Raw genomic sequence first — 21,654 nt, 5'->3', positions numbered from 1 at the left:
TTCCCAGGCTTGATGTGCGTGTCGCTTTAAGAGGGGGCGGGGCTGGACGTCCTGCCGTTGAGCCGCGACCGATGGCTTCGTAGGACCCGGATGCGGAAGTGTTATGGAGCGCACGTGGGTGGGAGAGGGAGGATGGAGACGGAGCAGAAGCGCTTCGACTCCGGCGATCTCCCCGCGCTGCGGCGGATCCTGTGCGAACAGGGGCTGCTCTCCCGCCCCGACGGATCCGCCTCCTGGATACAGGGTCAGCCTTTCGCCTTCCTCCCTGCCCTTGCCCCCCCAAATAGGGTTGCCAACTCTGTGTTGGGAAATTCCTGGAGATTTGAGCTAGAGCTAGAGGAGGGTGGGGTCTGGGGAAGGGAGAACCTCAGCGGGGTATAATGCCATACCGCCCATCCTCCGAAGCAGCCGCTTTCTCCAGGGAAACTGATCTCTTGTCTGGCGATCAGTTGTAATTCCTGGAGATCTCCAAGCCCCACCTGGAGGTTGGCAACCTTGCATTAAGCAATGCAGGCGCCCAGGGGCTCCTTTAAAGAATAACAGGATGTGTTCCAGCGTCAGTTTTCTTAGTCTTCAAGACTAATACAATCAACGCCAAGTAGCTTTGGCAGTCACTCATGAGCTTTCTCATGAATGCTACTGCAAAGGGTTATGCCCAACTTACCTGTTGTGATGGGGTGTGTGTGTGTGTATGCATTCTCTACATTCTCAGAGGCTTGCTTTTAAGAGCTTTACACATTCTGTGGTTGAGGGGGAAAGACTTCCAGCAACAGGCTAGGATTCATTCATTTCTCATCTGTCTTTCTCACTGAGATCCAACGTGGATTATACTTCCAGGTGGGTGGGTGTGTTGGTCTGTAGTAGAAGAGACTCCCCAAAGCGCATACTCTGGAGATTTAGCTGGTCTGTAAGGTCTAGAGCTGTGCTGGAGTTGCGTCCAGTCTTTTCTCTAGGACACCTGTGTGTCTTACTTTTAGATATTTATTTATGTCATTTATAGTCTGCCTTTCTCACTGAGACTCAAGGCGGATTACATTGTGTGAGATCAGTACAATCAGTAGCAAGGACAAGGGCAGGCATTTCCATACGGTGTCACGAACTCTTCCATAAATAATGTCCTAGAGTTAATGAATACAAGTTTACAAAGACATAGCATTAGCAAGGATCCAATAGGGGGTTGAAGAATTGCTGAAACAGGACATAATCAATTCCAGGACTGACATTAAACAACATGAAGCACAGGTGGTATACAGGAGTACATATTTAAAGCAACAGATAATATGTAAGGCAACATAATGGTGAAGTCTATGGTTCCTAACTCATTAGCGAAACATCTGAGACCCCCTCCCTACAATACCGCCCTCCTGTCTGAGTAAAAAGCCTTTTTGAATAACTCAGTTTTGCATTGTTTGTGGAAAGCCAAGCGTGTGGGGGCTCTCCTGACCTCCTCAGGCAGGCTGTTCCACAGGGTAAGGGCCACCTGTTCGGATGAGCAAATCTGCCATGGATGGACATAGGGAGGAAGGCGGTCTTGTAGATATGTCAGGCCAAGGCCGTGAAGAGCTTTGTATGTAATAACTAATACCTTGAATTGAGCACGGTAACTGATGGGTAGCCAATGGAGTGACTGCAGGATGGGAGTGATATTCATGCTCCTGCTCGCTCCTGCTAATGGTCGAGCTGCAGCATTTTGCACCGACTGGATTCTCCATTCTGCAGTCCTAAATATAATTATCCTGAATTATATTTATTGTATTAAATTTCTAGATCGCTGTCCCCACAAACGGGCCCTGAGCAGATAACAGCAGTCCATATACATAAAAAGATAAAACATACCGTAAAATAGTCTAAAATACAGCAAAGTACTATAAATATAAAAGCACTTCCAAAAGCTTAGCAAAAGTTCTCCTGATCTCCTACCCCTCCTTTAACATTCGATTCAGTCTGAGCTTTGGTGACCTGTAAACTTGACTTCAGGAACTCAAGTTTATCTGGGGTTAGGGCTCAGCCACAATCCATGGAAACGGACCTGTTTTAAGGCAATAAGACAGCCGGTGTAGAAGGGAGTTTATCCCCAATAAAAGACATCTCCTGAGCTGGATTTTTATACGACAGTCTCGCTCCTTCTACAGGGAAGTTCTGAACAGTTCTCTTTTACACGCTTTGCAAAATGATAGCAGTGCGGGCAGAGAATGCATGCAATTGCCCGATGCTCTCCTGATATCCAGAGTAATTTTTCATGGGCACGTATTGCGTGCCGTTGTATAACTCCCATGTTAATCTGAACTCTAAGGTTGTAAAGTAAGGAATCCAGCAGTGTGATTTACAGACTAACCAAATTTTATTCCAGGATAAACTTCTAGGAGTTAGAGTTCACATCATCCGATGCTGGGATGCAGAATCATTTTATGACCTTATCATTATCAATCAGATCCAGAGGAGTTAGCCGTGTTAGTCTGTAGTAGCAAAATCGAAAAGAGTCCAGTAGCACCTTTAAGACTAACCCACTTTACTGTAGCATAAGCTTTAGAGAACTGTGAGTCTCGAAAGCTTAAGCTACTGTAAAGTTGGTTAGTCTTAAAGGTGCTACTGGACTCTTTTCGATTTTGTTATCAATCAGAACAGGTTGATTCTGAGTTTTCCTCAAAGGTTGACAGGTTTATCGAAGCATAAGTTTCTTGGGGGCCCAGTTATGGGCCTTTCCCCTCCTGCCCGCTTGTTTCACCCTAAAATCTCCACGGCAACCTCTCAAAGGTTGCCCTTCCTGAGCTAATCACTGTTATGCACTTTGAGATTTTCAGTAATATAATCAACACAATGTGCTTTCGTGAGCTTTCTCATAAATGCCACCACAAAAGGATATGGTCAGCTTACTTGTGAGGAAGCATGCATTCTCTAGATGTTCAGCGGCTTGCCTCTAAGAGCTTCACACATTCTGAGGTTGAGGGGAAAAGACTCTGTACATGGCAGGAGCCCCCTAAGTTGAGGGAGAGACATCGTTCAAGAGAGCCAGTTTGGTGTAATGGTTAAGAGCGGCAGGACTCTAATCTGGAGAGCCAGGTTTGATTTCCCCACTCCTCCACTTGCAGCTGACTTTGGGCTAGTCACAGCTCTCTGGAGCTCTCTCAGCCCCACCCACCTCACAGGGAGGTGGGTTGTTGTTGTGGGGATAATAATAACATACTTTGTAAACTGCTCTGAGCGGGCATTAAGTTGTCCTGACAGACGGTATATAAATTGAATTTTGTTGTTGTTGTTATTAAAACAGATTTAAAATGTTACGGATTTTTTTTGCTAGTGATTGGTTTGTTCCAGCTGCCCTGTCTCCGAGCTACAAACTTAGACATCTGTTTTCTGTTTCTGCAGTCTCTTTGCTGCCCTCCACCCCTCCAATTGCTCCTGGTTTTCTACATGGCAGAAAACCAGAGAGTGTTTTGGAATGGCTATGCAATGATTTTTTTCTTATGAATAAAAATTCAATGTTCTTGCCCTTCCTTCTCCTCTGCGGGCTGGGGATGTAGTACAAATATTCCAAGTTTCAGCTGAGCTCTCATGCATCCCTGCTTTCCTGTCTCTGCCTGTTTCCAGGGGACACATCTGTGTTAGTTGGCATCTATGGACCTACGGAAGTCAAAGTCAGCAAGGAGATCTACGACAAAGCTACCTTTGAAGTGCTGCTGAAGCCCAAGATAGGGCTACCAGGTAACAAACTCCTGCGTTGCGAAGATACCCGGATATCCTTTTAGCATTTAGGAAGTAGGGCAGTATTAGGCTGTGTTTGTGTGCTCGTACTAATTTAATTGAATATGCATGTGTCCTCTTTAAAACTTGTATTTGCGTGGTGCATCTGGGCAATTTCCTTTCAAGTGTCTAAAGCACGTGAAGTATAATCTGCACACGGAGTTCTAGGTTAATAACAACAACATTCGATTTACATATCATCCTTCAGGACAACTTAACGCCCACTCAGAGTGGTTTACAAAGTATGTTATCGTCCCCACAACAATCACCCTGTGTGGTGGGTGGGGCTGAGAGAGCTCTGAGAGAGCTGTGACTGACCCAAGGCCACCCAGCTGGCTTCAAGGGGAGGAGTGGGGAATCAAACCCAGCTCTCCAGATTAGAGTCCCGCTGCTCTTACCCACTACACCAAACTGGCCCTCTAGGTTAAAAGGGGGCAGGGGGAGGAGGCGGTCAGATAATCTCAGGCTGTTGCATGCAAGAAAGAAACAAGGATCAAACACAGACTGCAGTTGTGCTATTTAGATGCTAGAGGTGCAAAGGTGTATGTTTATACAGAATTAGAGTGCTGGAAGAGGTCTAATAGCTGAGAGATGGTCCTGTGTGTGGATGAGTGAGTCTGCCCAAGGGGTCAGCCAATACTGTTATTTAGGGCTCTGCAATCCCATGGCAGTCCCCAGAGCAGGGGAAGGGGAGGCAAACCCAAGACAAGGGAGGGGGGATATCAGAGCCGGTGGCAAGGGGAAGAAATGATATTTCTCCTCCCTTGTGGACTCTTTTCTTGTCCTCTCTAAAAACCTGAGATGATAACAGCTCTCAGCTTCACCAGGGTAGCTGCTGTCAAGATCCTTACCGTAAATGCCTTTATTTCCTACGGCGCAGGCCCATCCGACCAAATAGAGCCAAGGGAAAGACAGAGGTATGCAGGGCCGAGGCAGTGAAGGGCATCTAAAGATAAGATCCTTAACCTTGATTTGAAGTCAGAAGCTAATTATCAACCCAGCGCTGTTGCCACAGAATATGCTGAACGTGTGCCCACCTCCCAACCTCTACCCAGTGGAGCATTCTGCACCGATCGAGGCTCTGGAGTCATCTTCAAGGGCAGCCCTACTTAACATGCATTACAGTAGTCAATCTTTTGATGTATTGTCGAAGGCTTTCACGGCTGGAGAACGATGGTTGTTGTGGGTTTTCCGGGCTTTTGAGTTTACAAAAGTATGGGTCAATATGTTAAGATCCCTCTTTCTTGGAAGAAAGATGTAGCCTGTCCCAGCTAATGATGCTGATAGATAAAAGGCACTGTGGTTTTTAGTAGTTACTCTCTAACCAGGAGAAAAATGGGGTTCAGCAACACTCCAAGACTGCTGACCAGATCACACAAAGAAATGACCACTTCTGCTAATGCAGCGATTGAATCCCCGTGTAATATTTATTTATTTATTTATATTTCATATTATATACCACCCATCCTCAGGGCGGTATATAATACAAGTGCTGAGTTACGGCTCCTTCTAATGGGCCATTGTTTCCCTCTCCTGTCACCTTGATAAGCTGTGCTCCTATCCCTTTTCAAAATGTTACATTATCACGGAAAGAACATCTTTGAATGGAGATGTTAGCAGCAGGAACTCGACGTGTCCCTGTCTTCTTCTAATTTAAATTTGGTGTGCGGGCTGTTCACCCCGCCCACGGTGAACGAGCATAATCAAAAGGTGATATGAGCTGTTATCTCCACAACCATGCAGGCCATCTGGAATCCTGCCGTGATGCCATCTGGATCTCTTGTTCGCTCTATAGGGAGCTCACAAAAGAAAAGAAAAATCCTGCTTTTTTCCTTTTTCCTCCCGCTGAGATTTTTCATTGCTATGAAAACTCCAGGGAGGCTGGCTATGCTGCGAATAATTAAATTAAGAAACAAAAGAACCTTTGTGGCAACAAAAGATAATTTTTTAAAGCAGAAAATGTCGCTGATCTCTCCCGAACTGGTGGTGTTAGAGGAAGGCGCGCGTGTTCACAGCGTGTGCGTGTTTACTTAAGGCCCTGCATGCTAAAGAAACTGTCAAAATTGGTGAATAGTTTGCCTGAGTTTTGAGTTTCACAGATGAATCCCGTCCTGCTTCGTCTCCTTTGCAGGGGTCTATGAGAGAAGCCGGGAGCAGATGATCAAGAAGACGTGCGAGGCGGTTGTCTTGGGCACGCTGCATCCCCGTTCCTCCATCACAATAGTTATTCAGGTAGTTACAGACGCTGGCTCTGTATCCTTTCCCTGCACTGTGGGTCTGGGAAGACGGCATGGTCCCACATCATATAACTGATCGAGGGAATGTTTGCCCCAATAAAAGCAAAAATTAAAAAACGCTAGAGGCTGATTTGAGTGGAATCTTCTGGGATGTCCCAGAATTCTTTGTGCTTTTCCATCATTCCATGTTTGACCTCACTTTGACAGCACGGAATCCACACCGTGGATGTAACTCTGGCAATAGTAGTGGTCGTAGAGCTACTTCCCCATCAGAGTCCTTCGTCCATGGAAGGGTGAACTTCGGTCTGTTTGCCTTTTGAGGAAATTGCTTTATCTGACAGGTGGCTTCCAGGCCAGCCAAAGTGGCTAAGGGCTCTGGAACTTGCAGCAGGATACGGCTTCTGGCCCAATGAGATGGCAAGTCTTTCTGACTTGGCGGCTTGCGTGAGGCTGAAACGGCTCTAGTCCTGTGCTTCTCCTTGAAAGAGATTAATGCATCCTGAGAAGCTGAGATTTCCCAAAAAAGACTGGATAGAAGCCAGCAGATGGCAGCAGAGTCGCACAAGTGGCTGTCCAATGATGTGACACAGTTTAGTAGGAAGCTGCAGTTCAGGGGACAGATGGGGGGGGGGGGGCTTGATCCAAAGTTACTGGGCAGGTGGTGCTCTGCACCTTAGAAATAGTTTTGAATTTGGGGCTCAATAAAATCGGTTAGCAAAAAAGTTTTGTAGATGCTCTGCCTGGAGAGGGTGTGGTGGTAGAGAGTGCCTTTAAGTTACAGCTGGCTTATGGCGACCGACCCCCCCCAACCCCCCCTCTCCTCCCCTCCCCTGGTGGGGTTTTCATGGCAAGAGACTAACAGAAGTGGCTTGCTATTGCCTGACTCTGCAACCTTCCTCTTCGTTGGAGGCCTCCCATCCAGGCCCGACCCTGCTTAGCTTCTGAGATCTGACGAGATCAGGCCCACTTGGGCTATGCAGGTCAAGGTGTCTGGAGAGGTCAATGGTCGTAGATTAAACTCTTTCCTTCTCCCAACTGAACCCGAGAGAGAAGGGAAGGATGTTTATACAGAGGAAGGATTTTTCCTCCTCTTCCTTCCTCATGCACGCATGTCTCCCCCTCCAAAGCTGCCTGAGCATCCCAAAATTGGGGAGAAAGGCAGGAGGAACGGAGCTGTTCTTTGGCTTTTCTGTGTGTGCTTTTTCTCTTATTTTGTCAACCCATTTCAGGATGTGTGTAAAAATTATTAGGGGAGGCACTTACTTACTTACTACAAAGGCAATTGTGACTTACCTTTCTATTAGATCATTTGGAAAAAAAACTCTAGGTCAGACATCTTAGTTGGTCAGAACTTAAATGGAGTCTTGGGGAGGACCAAGTCCCCTTCTGTTTGTGTTAATCTGCCTTGGACAGAACAGAAGTTATTTGAGAATGGAACCTATGGAAGAAATGAGACTGGAAACTACAGATCGACTGGGCAGGAGAGGTTTGATGTATGCGTGGAGGGACGAGGTGTATTACCTGTGGCACCGCTAAATTGTGTTGCCTGTCTTGGAGGTGCTGGCTGAGAGGTTTTATTGCAGACGGTCACGACAGGTCCTGAGCCTAATAAAATTCAGAAAATGCCTGAAACCATCGAGGGAAGGTAGAATGAGGAAGAGGGAGAAATGTTAGCTGTAGCTTGACGCATTGTAGATAGAGGAAACGAGATTATTTTCTGCTTGGAACCTGGCAGTATAGAATGGAGCAGGCTTCGATCATACAGGAGGAGATTATTTCTTCCTCATCTCTAGTTACGTAATTATTAATAGAGGGGAACGTTGGTGTCCAAGGTTAGCTACTGCCTGCCCCTCATCCAAAAGTGACTACTGGAGAGGTAACACACTCCCCCAATAACGATGAACGATGACTGAGGGGGTGACATGATAGAGGTTTACAAGATTATGCATGGGATAGAGAAGGTAGAGAAAAGTATTTTTCTCCCTTTCTCACAATACAAGAACTCATGGGCACTTGATGAAATTGCTGAGCAGTTGGGTTAGAACGGATAAAAGGAAGTCTTTCTTCACCAAAGAGTGATTAACACATGGAATTCACTGCCCCAGGAGGTGGTGGCAGCTTCAAGCATAGACAGCTTCAAGAGGAGACTGGATAAACATATGGAGCAGAGGTCCATCCGTGGCGATTAGCCACAAGGTATAGATGGAACTCTCTTTCTAGGGCAGTGATGCTCTGTATTCTTGGGGTTTGGGGGGGGCAATCAGTGGGAGGGCTTCTAGTGTCCCTTCCCCGCTGGCAGACCTCCTGAGGACACCTGGTTTTTTGGCCACTGTGTGACACAGAGTGTTGGACTGGATGGGCCATTGGCCTGATCCAACATGGCTTCTCTTACGTTTTTAGCATAGACTAACTGGATTTTGGCCCGGCGCGGTATAGCCTTTTTTCTAAAATTTGTGGGGGGAGTTCCAGCAGCCCCAACAAACAGTGCAGGATAGGTGAGGTGGTGTGGGTCGGTCTGCCCCATGGGCTTGCCAGAATAAACCCTCACGGAGCACTTGTTCCTGTCCCAGAGCCGTGTGCGGGAGTCCGGGTTCTTTCTTCCGCTCTGTGCTTATCTCCAGGTTCCTGCCTGGCAGCAGCCCGTCCTTATAATTCTGGCAGGCCTTGCCTTGCCCAAATTCCCCAGTTCTGTCTCCAATTTGTCATCTTCTCCCCAGGCTTACAATCTCTATTAGTCAGCTTTGGATAACAAGAACTGCCAGTCAGACCGTGCTCCCATCTGCCAGGCGTCCTGCTGGCATCGTCTGATTAACTGGAAATGCGGCGCTGCGAGGATGAAGGCTGCTGCTTTGGACTTCTCCCCTTGGCTATGGTCTCTCTCTACTTCGAATTCGGTTGGGCTTCTAGTTTTAAGCGCTGGAGAGCCTGCTGAACATATCTCAGACAGCCCGGTCATCTAGGGCCAGAAGCAAAGCTATAAAAATATAAAAAGGAGTTACGTTGGATCGGGTCCCAGGGTCTGTCCAGTCCCGCATCCTCTCTGATGTAGTGGACAACCAGATGCCACCAGAAGGGCATAAAAGCAAGGCATGGAGGTCAAATTCTACACCTGTTGTTTCTTCCAGTGCTCGGCAGATCGTGAGAGGGAGGGCAGGAAGGGCTGCATCAGTGCTGAGTTCTTGTGGCCCCTTCTTACGTGCCCAGGGTAATGCCAGTCGCCACCTTGGGGTCAGGAAGCAATTTTCCCTAGGCCAGTTCAGCTTCTGGGCATGGAGCAGGGGTCACTGGGGGTGTGGGGGGGCGGGGAAAGGGGAGGTAGTTGTGAATTTCCTGCATTGTGCAGGGGGTTGGACTAGATGACCCTGTAGGTCCCTTCCAACCCTATGATTTTATGATTCTGGTTATTACCTCTGAAAATGGTTTCATTTAGTAGTTATGAATAATAACTGCTGATATACCTGTCCTTCGTGGATTTGTATAATCCCTGTTTAAAGCCGGCTAGACTAGCAACTGTTGCTGTGTCTTGTTGACAGTATGTTCCACAAATTGAATTCTTTGGCATGTGATGAAGCACTTCCTTTACCTCTGGCCTGGATTTGGGTGTCCCGAATGCAGCTGCTCCATCCATGTTTCTCTCAGAAACCATTTGTGCCCCACAGCACCCTCCCCCCAATTTTCTTAGCCTGCCACGTTGCTGAGATTCCTTTCTAAGAATGGTAGGGAGATGGTGGGGTTAAAAGTGGTTTGCATTTCCCCAAAGAAAAGCCAAGTTCACAACAGTAAGCCTCTGTTAGTGATTAGCTACCCGTCTTGGCTGTAGTTAGCTACTTAGTGTTATTTAACTTCTTATCAAAATAACCTTGGAAATACCAACACCCCTACTAAACTCATTCATTTCTGGTGCCTAAATAACCTGAAGGGGGTGGGAGAACCCTTTTCCAGGGATTTTTTTTTAAAACCTCTGCATGATCACCTGGAGATGGTTCTTAATCACCGTAGGTGAGCGCCCTGTTCACAATGAAACCTCCAAGTACCCCCTCCCTCCGTGATAGGTTGAAAATTTAGTTTCTGCATGTAATTGCTGTGTTTTTCTGTATGTGTGTTTATCCACACTTCTACACCGTGGGGTGAAATTGGCAGAATATCCCATGTACAGTTTCAGGAATCTTTAAGGCTTTCTTAGAGCAAGAAGTTGTCATCACGACGCTGGTGTGTGTTTCTCCCCCCCCGCCCCCTTTGCAGCAAAATACAGTATTCTGGGCACCGTTTGTAAAATCAGTCTCCCTCCATAGGAGCTGAAAACAGGCCATCTCGTGCTAGTCCACCTGGGGTGGCCTTTATTTTCCTTAACCCGCCCCCCCCCCCATCCCACAGCTGCTGTCGAGCTGCTTGAATGCGACTTGCATGGGCCTGGTGGATGCAGGGCTGCCCATGAACTCCTTGTTCTGTGGAGTGACGTGTGCTTTGGATGCAGATGGCAACATCACCCTGGACCCCGCAATGAAGCAAGAGAAGGTGGGTGTCTTGATTTCTCTGGAAAGGGAGCGCGTGCCACGGGCATTTCTGGTGGTAGGGAGTTCCACAGGTTAGCGGTGCAGTAGGGCTGGGAGGGGAGAGTGTTTCAGTTTGAAACAGAAGACCCGGGATAACTAGGTTGTGCTTCTTTTTCTGACCAGGGTGGGACCAACCAGGGCTCATTTTGAGGGAGAACGTGCCGGAACACAGTTCCGGCAGTTCCCCGAAGAGGTCACATGTCTGGTGGCCCCACCCACCTGATTGTTGGCCATTTTGGGCCTGTTTCGGCCTGGATTGGGGCCAAAATGGCCCAGATCGGGCCTCTGACGGGTGGTGGATCACTCTCCTGCTCTGCAGTGGCCTGATCCTGACCATTTTGCACCCCTTTTCAGCCATTTTCAGCTCCTTTTTGCCATTTTGGTCCTAATTTTGGCCCTGAATGGTCAGGATTAGGTCCAAAACAGCCAGGATAGGTGATGTCAGGGGGGGTGGCATATGCAAATCAGTTATGCTAATGACATTCTAGTGATGTCAAGGGGTGTGGCATATGCTAATAAGTTATGCTAATGAGTTCCTCCCTCTCTTTTTCTACGAAATGACCCCTGGGACCAACTGTTCTGCCTAGCAAAAGAACAGGCACCTTTTTCCACCTTTGGATTCCTGCATCTTTTAGTTGCTGTGTCGAAGGGGGAATTTTGGCCGATGCTGCTTGTCGAAGATCTGTAGCACTGTAAAGAGACAAGTTTTCCCTGCTGAAAGATTGGCCATCTCTGATCTGGTGGGCAATATTAGGGAATTAGAAGGGGCGGTCAGTAACTCGCACCCTTTGAGCCAAACCAGGCCCTTAGATAAAGCTGCCTGCTGAGATTAAAGACGTTTCCGAAAGATATTCCAGTAGGATATCCGCTTCTGGTGTGGGGGGGTGCTTTTGCCCACCTCTCCTTTTCCCCTTCTCAAAGTAGCCCCTCTGGGATAATTTGTTGCTGATCCGAGCCCAAATTGTTCTGAGACAGTTATGGGAGCAAAGGCTTGCTTTGATTCCTATCTCCAGTTTTGAATGGGGATTGGGAGGGGGGCGTTGAATCTTTGATGCTTGGGACTACCAAGAGGTGTCCACCTCAGTTGCGAAAATGGGCGGATCCAGAGGAGTTAGCAGTGTTAGTCCGTAGTTGCAAAATACTAAAGAGTCCAGTAGCACCTTTAAGATTAACCAACGTTATTATAACATTAGCTTTCAAGATTCTCTCTTCGTCAGATGCTACAATAAAGTTGGTTAGTCTTAAAGGTGCTTCTGGACTCTTTACGAAAATGGGAGGGGTACTTTGGCCTTTAGGGGTCTTTTCATCCTTGGCTGCCTTCCTATTGCACAAGGTCTTCCACCCCCCACCCCCTCCATGTAATCTGGTAAACACATGGTTGGTTCTGTGCCACATGCAGGTGAAAGAGCCACAAACCAGTCGCAGCTCCTTTATCAGCTCTGGCAGGTAATTGCTTACCATGGCCTTGGCAAGTCAATAGATCTTTGTCTCCCTGGCCGCCCAGACCCCTCCGCTTTTCCTAATGGTTGTATTCATTTATCGGTTGCCGGATTCAATCTATTGCAAACTGCCTTCTGAACCTAGAATAGTCCTTTATCAACTGCAGTTTGGCTCCGTACCTTCCTCTCGCTCTCTGCTCCCAGTCTCCATGTGTTCTGCAAACAGCCCTGCCTCTCCGCAGGTTTTGCCCAGGAGGGAAAAAAAGGGGGAGGGAGGGAATCCTAATTCTTTGCAGGTTCCACTGGATGAGCAAGGTTAAGCTCAGTGGCCTGGATCTGGTGGAGTGTTTCCGTGAGTGAAAGGACTTCCTCCCGTGTAGTATATCTGGAGGAGTTAGCTGTGTTAGTCTGCAGTTGTAAAATAGTAAAGAGTCCAGTAGCATCTTTCAGACTAACTCACTTTATTGAAGCATAAGCTTTCGAGAACCACAGTTCTCTTTGTCAGATGCATCGTCAGCTTTTGAGAACCACAGTTCTCTTTGTCAGATGCATCATCACTTTCAAGAACCACAGTTCTCTTTGTCAGATGCATCGTCAGCTTTCAAGAACCACAGCTCTCTTCGTCAGATGCATCATCAGCTTTCAAGAACCACAGCCCTCTTTGTCAGATTCATCATCAGCTTTCAAGAACCACAGCTCTCTTCGTCAGATGCATCGTCAGCTTTCGAGAACCACAGCTCTCTTTGTCAGATGCATCATCACTTTCAAGAACCACAGCTCTCTTCGTCAGATGCATCGTCAGCTTTCGAGAACCACAGCCCTCTTCATCAGATGCATCGCCAGTTTTCGAGAACTACAGCTCTCTTCGTCAGATGTATCATCAGCTTTCGAGAACCACAGCTCTCTTTGTCAGATGCTGTGATTCTCGAAAGCTGATGATGCATCTGACGAAGAGAGCTGTGATTTTCAAAAGCTGACGATGCATCTGACAAAGAGAGCTGTGGTTCTCGAAAGCTTATGCTTCAATAAAGTGGGTTAGTCTTAAAGGTTCTACTGGACTCTTTACTCCCATGTAGTGTGACCTTCTCATCTCCCACGTCTTGCTGCAGCCCCAAATGTTTTTGGGTTGGTGGGAACAAGAAAGCCTCAATCCAAACCTCCATTTGGTCCTCTTTGGTATCAAGTACCTTTTCAAACTGGTTCTGAAGCAAGCAATACTGTCTTCCTATCCTGGAATGCTGACCTTTTGGGGCTCAGTTTAGGGATTTAAAAGTAAAAATGGCAGAACACATACGTACAGATCTCTGCATTGTCACTCATGCAGACATTTTTTTAAAAATGTACTTTAACTGCCAATTGTTGAGTAACTAAAGAGTAGCTTAATTTTTGGCTGCCCAGGAGGAACGGAGCCAGCAAAACAAATGGGGGCAAGCATAACGTATTTAGCAATTCCTGATGCATTCCAGATATCTTTGTCAGGGCAATAAAGATCCACTTCTGTACAGAAGCAAAATTCCGTCTGTTCCTAGTTCTCCATTTGTAGAGTGTCTGTTTGCAAGCATAACTGAAAAAAAAAATCAGTTTAGTGCTGCTCCGGAAGAGTGCCCCTGGCCCCTTCCCACAATCTCATAAGCAGCCTATACGGGTTCATACATCAATATTCTGCATTAATTCCGACAAAGACCCTGAATTCATATTCAGGTACTGACAAGTTACAGGATTCCACAGTTCACCCAGAGGTAGATGTTGAAAGCTTTATTTATTTATTTTTTAAAAAAGAGTAAATTAACATTTTGGTCGCCACAATTATGTGTGCGTAACAAGATGTCCAGAAATGATCTTAGTTGCGCAAATTTTGTGTAACTTCTGGGAACCTGCACCAAGTGTTTTTAGGAAGCGGGACAGGAATTCTGATTGGTTGTCGGAGACAACAACAACAACAATGTGCTTATATACTGTCCTTCTGGACAGATCAGTGCCATACTCAGTGTGGTGAACAAAGTCAGTGTTATTATTATCCCCACAATGCAGCTGGGGATCTAGGGGTGAGAGGAGTGAATAATAAGAATAATAACATTCTATTTATACATAATAATAATATTCGACAACTTAATGCCCACTCAGAGCGGTTTACAAAGTATGCTCTTATTATCCCCACAACAATAATCACCCTGTGAGGTGGGTGGGGCTGAGAGAGCTCCTAGAAGCTGTGACTGACCCAAGGTCACCCAGCTGGCTTCAAGCGGAGGAGTGGGGAATCAAACCTGGCTCTCCAGATTCGAGTCCCGCACTCTTAACCACTACACCAAACTGGCTCTCCCAAGGCCGCCAGCTGAGCTGATGGCAGGAGTGGGAGTCGAACCAGCAGAGAGCTAATTTGCAGCCCAGCCACTTAACCACTCTGCTACAGCAACTCCCTTATAACTGCACTTGTATACCACGTTCTGGATAGATCAGCACCTCACTCAGAATGGAGAACAAAGTCAGTGTCATTATTATCCCCACAATACAGCTGAGGCTGAAAAGAGTGGCTTACTCAAGGCCACTGGCAGAGCTCATGGCAGTCGAACTTAGTGGGAGTCGAACTAGCAGATTGCTGACTCGCAGCCCAGCCACTTAATCACTTTGCTACCACCGCTGTCCCTTAGCATCTCACAGTTTGCCACCCTCTGAAGCTGGCCATGGCTAATAGTGCAGAGGACCTTGGTTGTGTAAAGAAGCCCAACAGGTGTTGTTTGTTCTTACAGGAAGCTCGAGCAGTTCTGACATTTGCTATCGACAGTGCTGAGAAGAAGATACTGATGTCTAACACAAAGGGATCATGCTCTGTGGAAGAAGTGAGTCTGAAGGATAAGCCCAAAATTGATGCCAACATTTCTCTGTGAATGCTTTGCAGTTGTTTGTCAAAATCTGCTTTAGATATATTTGTACTACTCTAACTGTTGTTATAACAAGACACCAATGTACTGGGAGGAGGGGGCAGGAATAGCATGTGCTTTAAAAAAAATTTTTTTAACTCTATTTGTAGTCCTCCTTTCTCACTGAGACTCAAGGCAGATTCCAAATGTATTGACAAAACCTGATACTTTAGACAAAGGAAAGAGAAAAGACTGAGGTCAGTACAGACTACTGTTCTTTAAAACCTTTGATTGCTAACAGATGTGAGAGGTGTAGGTTCGGTGTGTTGAAATGAAGCTCTCCCTATTGGCTTTGTGGTAGCGGTTCTAGAATGTTCATAAACATTCCAACTGTGGAGGTGTACTTTTTTGAAGAAAAAAAAAGCGTAAGGGCTGGATGGTGAGGGCCTAGGAATGAGAAGTGTTCGGCAGAGAAGACAGGAGGCAGTGCTCTCAGTGCTAGGGGAGGGGGAGTAGTGGCTGTGGCAATGCCTTGCTGGCCGCTTGAGAAAGCTGAGTATTGGGCAGCAACCAGCAAAGCTCCTTGGCCGAAGGCAAAGTGACCACTGTTCCGTAAACAAGGGTGGAATTGAGCAGCCAGTCATGTTCAGCTTGGGGGTTCGTTCCTCGTGCTGCTGCCTGCTTTGATCCATCTGTAATGATGCTACCGTATTTATCCTGTGCTCTGGAGCGTTTTCAAAAAACAGTTTTAGACTATTTGCATTGACTAATACTGAAATATCCTGTTGTCTATTGGATTCATCCGCTGTGCGGCGCCTATGAAATTTGCCTTGCCAAGATAACCACCTGCTCCCCACCGGCCTGGAATTCCTGCACTTGGATGGGCAGGGCTGTTGGTGTGAGGCGACTGCTCTGTGCATACACGGAGTTGAGTTGAGGACACAGTATTCAGTATTCTGTGAATCCATTTCCATTGTTTTGTTTTTTAAGGAAGCTACTGGTGACAAATACAGTGAAAGTTGCAGAAAGCACAAAATTGCAGGAAGTCTATTGGAGGAGAAAAAAAGGACATCAGCGGTCGAGGGCATATGTTTTTAATAATCATCATCATAATAACATTCGATTCATATACCGCCCTTCAGGATGACTTAGCACCCACTCCGAGCAGTTTATAAAGTATGTCATTATTACCCCCACAACAAAACAGGTTTTGTTATACTCCAGCAAGCAGAAGCCAAATCAATTGCCCAGAAGCTTGCCAGATATACTGATTTTTGCATAATCCATATACCCCTTTTGCACTGCTTATTGGATTCCCTATCCTGTTGATTGTATTTGACCTAAGCTGTGTAACCCGCCTTGAGTCTCTGTGAGAAAGGCGGACTATAAATAATGCAAATCAGTGAAATAAAGCAGGAGGAATTTAGTCACAGAAACCAAAATTCAGTTACATTAGTGCAGAATTTTCTGGAAAATATAGTCTTTTTTGTGTGAGGAGCCCTGTGGCGCAGAGTGGTAAGCTGCCGTACTGCAGCCCAAGCTGTGCTCACGACCTGAGTTCGATCCTGGCGGAAGCTGGGTTCAGGTAGCCAGCTCAAGGTTGACTCAGCCTTCCATCCTTCCGAGGTCGGTAAAATGAGTACCCAGTTTTCTGGGGGTAAAGGGTAGATGACTGGGGAAGGCAATGGCAAACCACCCCGTAACAAAAAGTCTGCCAAGAAAGCGTCGTGATGCGACGTTCCCCCCCCCCCCCATGGGTCAGTAATGACTCGGTGCTTGCACAGGGGACTACCTTTACCTTTACCTACCTTTTTTGTGTGCGTGCTGAGAGGAGATCTCAGCTGCCAGCATCCCATTTCATTTTGCATCTCGGGATGTTCGAATCTTTTCTGAGAGCATTTAAGCCAAGGAGCGGGGATATTTGAAAGCCGTCTTCTGCTTTGGACTTTTAAAAAGTGACAGCTGTTGCGGAGGTGGTATTAAGGAAATCAGTGGGGAAATCAGGAATTTCTGAGCCAAACGCCACATCGTGCCAGCATCTTCAACAGGGCCTGTCTCCAATGCCTGCCAATATCCAGCCTTGGATTATTGTACACTGGGAAGAATCATAAATATCCACCCCCGCCCTCACAATGGGTAGCGTTTCCCCCGCTTTTTCAGTGAAATGTAGGTGATTGCTGCGTCGTGCCTCACCTGATGGCGGGATACATGGTGCATCGAGGACCTAGGCCCTTGGTTACCACGGCAACCGAGGCCTGGATGAAATATTGCGGCTAAGCATCACCACGTGGGGGCCATGGGCCCAACATCCCTCTTGCCGGCTGTCATGCGGTTTCAGAGTTCTGTCGGTGGGATTTTTGTTTTGTGATGTTTTCCCCCACGGCGGCAGAATGGCAGTCTTTTTTTTTTAAACACCCCTGATTGGCTATTGTTGCCAATTGTGGAAAGAAAGGAGACCAAGGGAAATAGGAATGTTCATGTGGCCAAAGAGGCCACGTTAAAGCCGTTTATTTCGCCTGCGAATGTTTAAGGGTCTGGCGGCGATGCTGCACGATGACGGATATCCTGGCGATTTGCTCCCTCCCTCGTGCCAAGTACCCCACTGAGGAGCCAGACGGCAGGGAATCTGCAATTCTTGCCTACTTCTCTTCATATTGCACATGACAGCCTGGGTGGGTGGCAGTCTCGGACCGCTCACGTTTATTGAAAATATCCATCTCCCTCAGCCGGAGCATCTGTCCTACTCTATCCATCACCCCTTGTTTGCTTTCCATAGTGCGGCAGCGGCAGTAGAGCGGAGGGGAGACGTGTCCGTGATAGAGGGCCTATCGAGAGCGGCACGTCCTGAAGAAGGGGTATTGAGGCTGAAGGGATTCTTCTTGCTCCCACCCTACCCCATCCCGATATCCATTTAGGGACATCTCTTAGTATTCCAGACGAGAGCCACGGAGTCGTTTCTCATTACTGCTGCCGTCGCGGTTCCTGCCAAATGGCTTGGAACGCGGAGCCCATCCTGCTGTAAAGGAACAATTATGAACGCTAATGTGCTATTGAACAGAGGTGGCAGCCAGGCGCCATTAATTAGACAAGTGTTTCTGTCAGGAGAAGGGGTGGGGTGGAGAAATCGCTTTTGTTTTGGGGTGAATTCTAATGAGTTGTGATGCGTGTGTTATTTTTTTTTAAAAAAAGATGACAACAACAGAGGAGGAAAAAAATAAAACCGGTTGTTTTCTTTTTCCCTTCGGGATTTATCTAATGTGCGTCGTGAGCCATCGCTGCCCTTTAGGTTGCTTTTGTGGAACTGCAAGGAAATTGCAAGTCGCCATAGTGAAATCTCTGCCCTCGACAGTGGTTTGCTTCACACGTCAGGCCATGTACCAATTATTATTCCATGTAAGCTGACGGAACTGTAGCATACCACAAACAGAGGGAGCGGGGCGGAAGAGGTAAAAATATCTGCCAAGCCTCTTCAGGTATCTCTGGCAAGCAAGTCAAGTTGCATATGTATAGAAGTTAAGCAGTATATATTGCAGAGTGTCTGGTAGATGGACTTAACTTTCCTAGCACAGGTTAAGGAAATAGGCAATGCAGTGTGTATTTTTTAAATTAATGTTGTCCTTTATGAAAGAGGGCTCAGGGTGGGTTACAACATTATATAGTGATACAATAAATTAAAACAACAGTACACAAAAGATAAAATAATTTCATGATTGCAATACAAAAGTTAAAACCACAGTCTAATATGCAGCATGTGATGTTTCACCATAATACATCCCACACACCAGTATAATGGAGGCAGGGCATGCAGGTCACCAGAATGTAAAACAAGTGGACCAGAGGTTGCAGCAGAGAGGCCAACTGGGCAGTTCGCCCACGCCTCAACCACTACCATAAGCCCGGTGGAACATCTCCATCTTACAGGCCCGGCAGAACTGTAACAAATCCCACGGGGCTCTAGTCTCGACTATGACAAGAAAGATGTTCTTATTTGGCATAATTTATTTAGAGCTTTCATTCCCCTTTTGCATAATTTTCATTTTTGCTAATTTCAGAGGGGTGCATGATGCTGTCCAGTGCCCACAGAGAGGAGCATACACAGGGCTTTTTTTTCCAGGGGCAACACGGTGGAACGGAGTTCCGGAACCTCTTGAAAATGGTCACATGGCTGGTGGCCCCACCCCCTGATCTATTTTCTCCGAGGTCAACCCACTGAGTTCCACCACCTCTTTTCCCAGAAAAAAAGCCCTGAGCATACTCATGCGATCATAAGGAGTAGAATCTTGGCATATGGGAGATACAGGCTCATATCCCACTCAGCTGTGAAACTTAACTGGGCAGGCTTTGGTTTGTTGCTATCTTCAGACCTAACCTACCTTACTAGGTCATTGTGCAGGTAAAAGGAAAGGGACCACGAATGCCACCCGGAGCAATCTGGTAACAGGCTGAGATAGAAACGTAATAAAAAGATGCCCAAAGTCCCTAGCTCTCAGTTTCGCCCTGAGTGAAAGAATGCTATGGAAATAAGAAAGGGGCTTCTTCTTCCACAAGTGATGTATCGTTTATTTTATTTTATGAAACTTTCACCTTGCATTTCTACCCGAAATGTTTCCAAACTGCTTAGCAAGTTAAAACCAGACCTGCAATATCTGTTCAAGCCATGTTGGACTCCTTCCCCAACACAGATAATAGAAGCAGCGTAAACCTTGGTATTAATGCAAAACTCCATTTCCCAAAGCCCAACAGAACAGAAAAGGGTTTTTTTTGTCTCTGAAAGGAGGCGAGAGAAAGAGGAGCTTCCAGAAGGTGTTTGGGGGATGACCTACTTAAGACACCCTACCTGTGGCAGGTACCAATCTTGCACCCAACTGTGATGGTAATCTGAATAACAACAACAACAACAACAACATTCAGTTTATATACCGCCCTTCAGAACAACTTAACATCCACTCAGAGTGGTTTACAAAGTGTGTCATTATTATCCTCACGACAATCACCCTGTGAGGTCAGTGGGGCTGAGAGAGCTCTGAAAGAGCTGTGACTGACCCAAGGTCACCCAGCTGGCTTCAGGCGGAGGAGTGGGGAATCAAACCCGGTTTTCCAGATTACAGTCCTACCGCTCTTAACCACTACACCAAACGGTCACAAATTAGGCTGTTAAAGGGAAAAAGAAAACACCTGGAATTGGGCCCAAAGATATATCTGTAGCCATTGAAATCGCTGATGTAAAATGTGCTCCCTTTTTAATAGAAAAGAACAGTGAGAGATGTTTCTAGACCGTCCTCAAGGGCAGTCCTGTGTAGAGCTTATTATAACAGTCTAGTCACCTGGGTTTTGGATTGTCTCATCATAGGGTTTTCAAGGTAAGAGATTAGGAAAAGTGGAAGGCAATGGGAAAAGAGGAAGACCTAAAAAGATACGGCTTGACTCGATAAAAGAAGCCACGTCCTCCAGTTTGCAGGATCTGAGCAAGTCTGTTAATGATAGGATGTTTTGGAGGTCTTTCATTCATAGGGTGGCCATAGGTCGGAGGCACCTTGACGGCACATAACTCACATACACAGTCACCTGGGTATGAATAACAGCAACTTTACCTGTGTTCCAGTCTTGGGTGGAATTGATAGATCAAACAAAGCGCTCTGCACCTTTGGTTGTAGCCACTGTTTGGGATTTCAGGGTGGGTTGTAGGAGAACTCCCCCCGCCCCAAGCTAGGAGGATGCAATCCCATGTAGAATAAACATGGTTTCTAGGTCTCAGGGGTTTGATTTGAACCCTTGCAAGAGTGGAGCCTCGTTTCAGGTAGGTAGCTGTGTAGGTCTGCAGTAGAACCACGGGATTTGAGTCCCGTGGCACCTTAAGAGACCAACAAGATTTTCAGGGTATGAGCTATTGAGAGTCAAAGCTCCCTTCTTTGGATGAAGAGTGGAGCCGTGGCTCAGGGGGAGAGCATCTGTTTTGTATACAGAAGGTTCCAGGTTTGATTCCTGGCATCTCCAGTTAAAAGGATTAGGGAGCAGGTGATGGGATAGAGCTTTGCCTGAGACCCTGGAGAGCTTTTACTAGTCAGGGTTATGACTTCAGATGTTCTTGTGTTTTTAACAAACGTAAGCTGAGCTAAAGGCTGAAAATGCTGGATAAGGAAGGATCTCTCCTGCGTTCCGCCCAACTCTTCTTGGTGCAGTATACCCTCTAAATTATACGGAATAGAAAAGGGACACCGGCCTCTCTTTTCCCCTGGGAACACCTCACCCAGGTGCCTAACCACAGGGCACGTGTCGGTTCTCCTGCACTTCCCTGGCAGCCACTCCAGTACCATAGGAGGTGGGTTATTGTAAGGAACGGCACGCTGAGCCGGCATCCATCAGCCGCTGTCAAATTCTCTGCCAAGGGAAAGTTTTCTCTTTCGGAGAGCAACAGGCAGCCGCAGCACGCAGAATAAATAATGATGATTTACCGTCTTTCCCGGGGAGTGCTCAGAAGCCACGAGCTGCATGCTAACACCAGAGCTGGCTTGGTTACCGCACCGCAGGCTTGACAAAAGGGAAGTTCTACTTCCTATCATTTTCAGCTACGGGAATCAAGAGCTGCCAAGCGCCCCTTGAGTCAGGTGGGTTTCACCTGATCGACTTCTGCAGCAGAGCCTTAAATTTATTTCATAGGCAGCTGTCTGGAAAAATAGGTCCTCCGATCCAACGGAGGGAGGGAAGAGGCCAGTAGCTCTGACAGCGTGGGCAAGATGCACCGATGAAGCACAGCTTACGCTCCCTGTTGGGTAATCCCAGTAGGAAATCATCCGCCGTAGCTCCAATTTTGTGTGATGCCGTGTGG

General features: G+C 46.9%; 1 protein-coding gene across 1 annotated transcript in view; it reads left to right on the top strand.

Moving 5' to 3' along the window:
- The first annotated feature begins 110 nt into the window (after positions 1 to 110).
- EXOSC5 (exosome component 5) overlaps positions 111 to 21,654 on the top strand; it is a 28,655-nt gene continuing 7,111 nt past the window's right edge. Inside the window, exons 1-5 of the mRNA XM_054999290.1 lie at positions 111 to 244; positions 3,589 to 3,702; positions 5,873 to 5,994; positions 10,353 to 10,493; positions 14,718 to 14,807. Coding sequence (XP_054855265.1) covers positions 133 to 244; positions 3,589 to 3,702; positions 5,873 to 5,994; positions 10,353 to 10,493; positions 14,718 to 14,807 — 579 coding nt within the window. The 5' untranslated portion in view covers positions 111 to 132. The remainder of the gene's footprint in view (positions 245 to 3,588; positions 3,703 to 5,872; positions 5,995 to 10,352; positions 10,494 to 14,717; positions 14,808 to 21,654) is intronic.

Source organism: Eublepharis macularius, chromosome 15, assembly GCF_028583425.1.
Source record: "Eublepharis macularius isolate TG4126 chromosome 15, MPM_Emac_v1.0, whole genome shotgun sequence".
Taxonomy (NCBI): Eukaryota; Metazoa; Chordata; class Lepidosauria; order Squamata; family Eublepharidae; genus Eublepharis; species Eublepharis macularius.
This window is presented reverse-complemented; position numbering and strand designations above follow the sequence as displayed.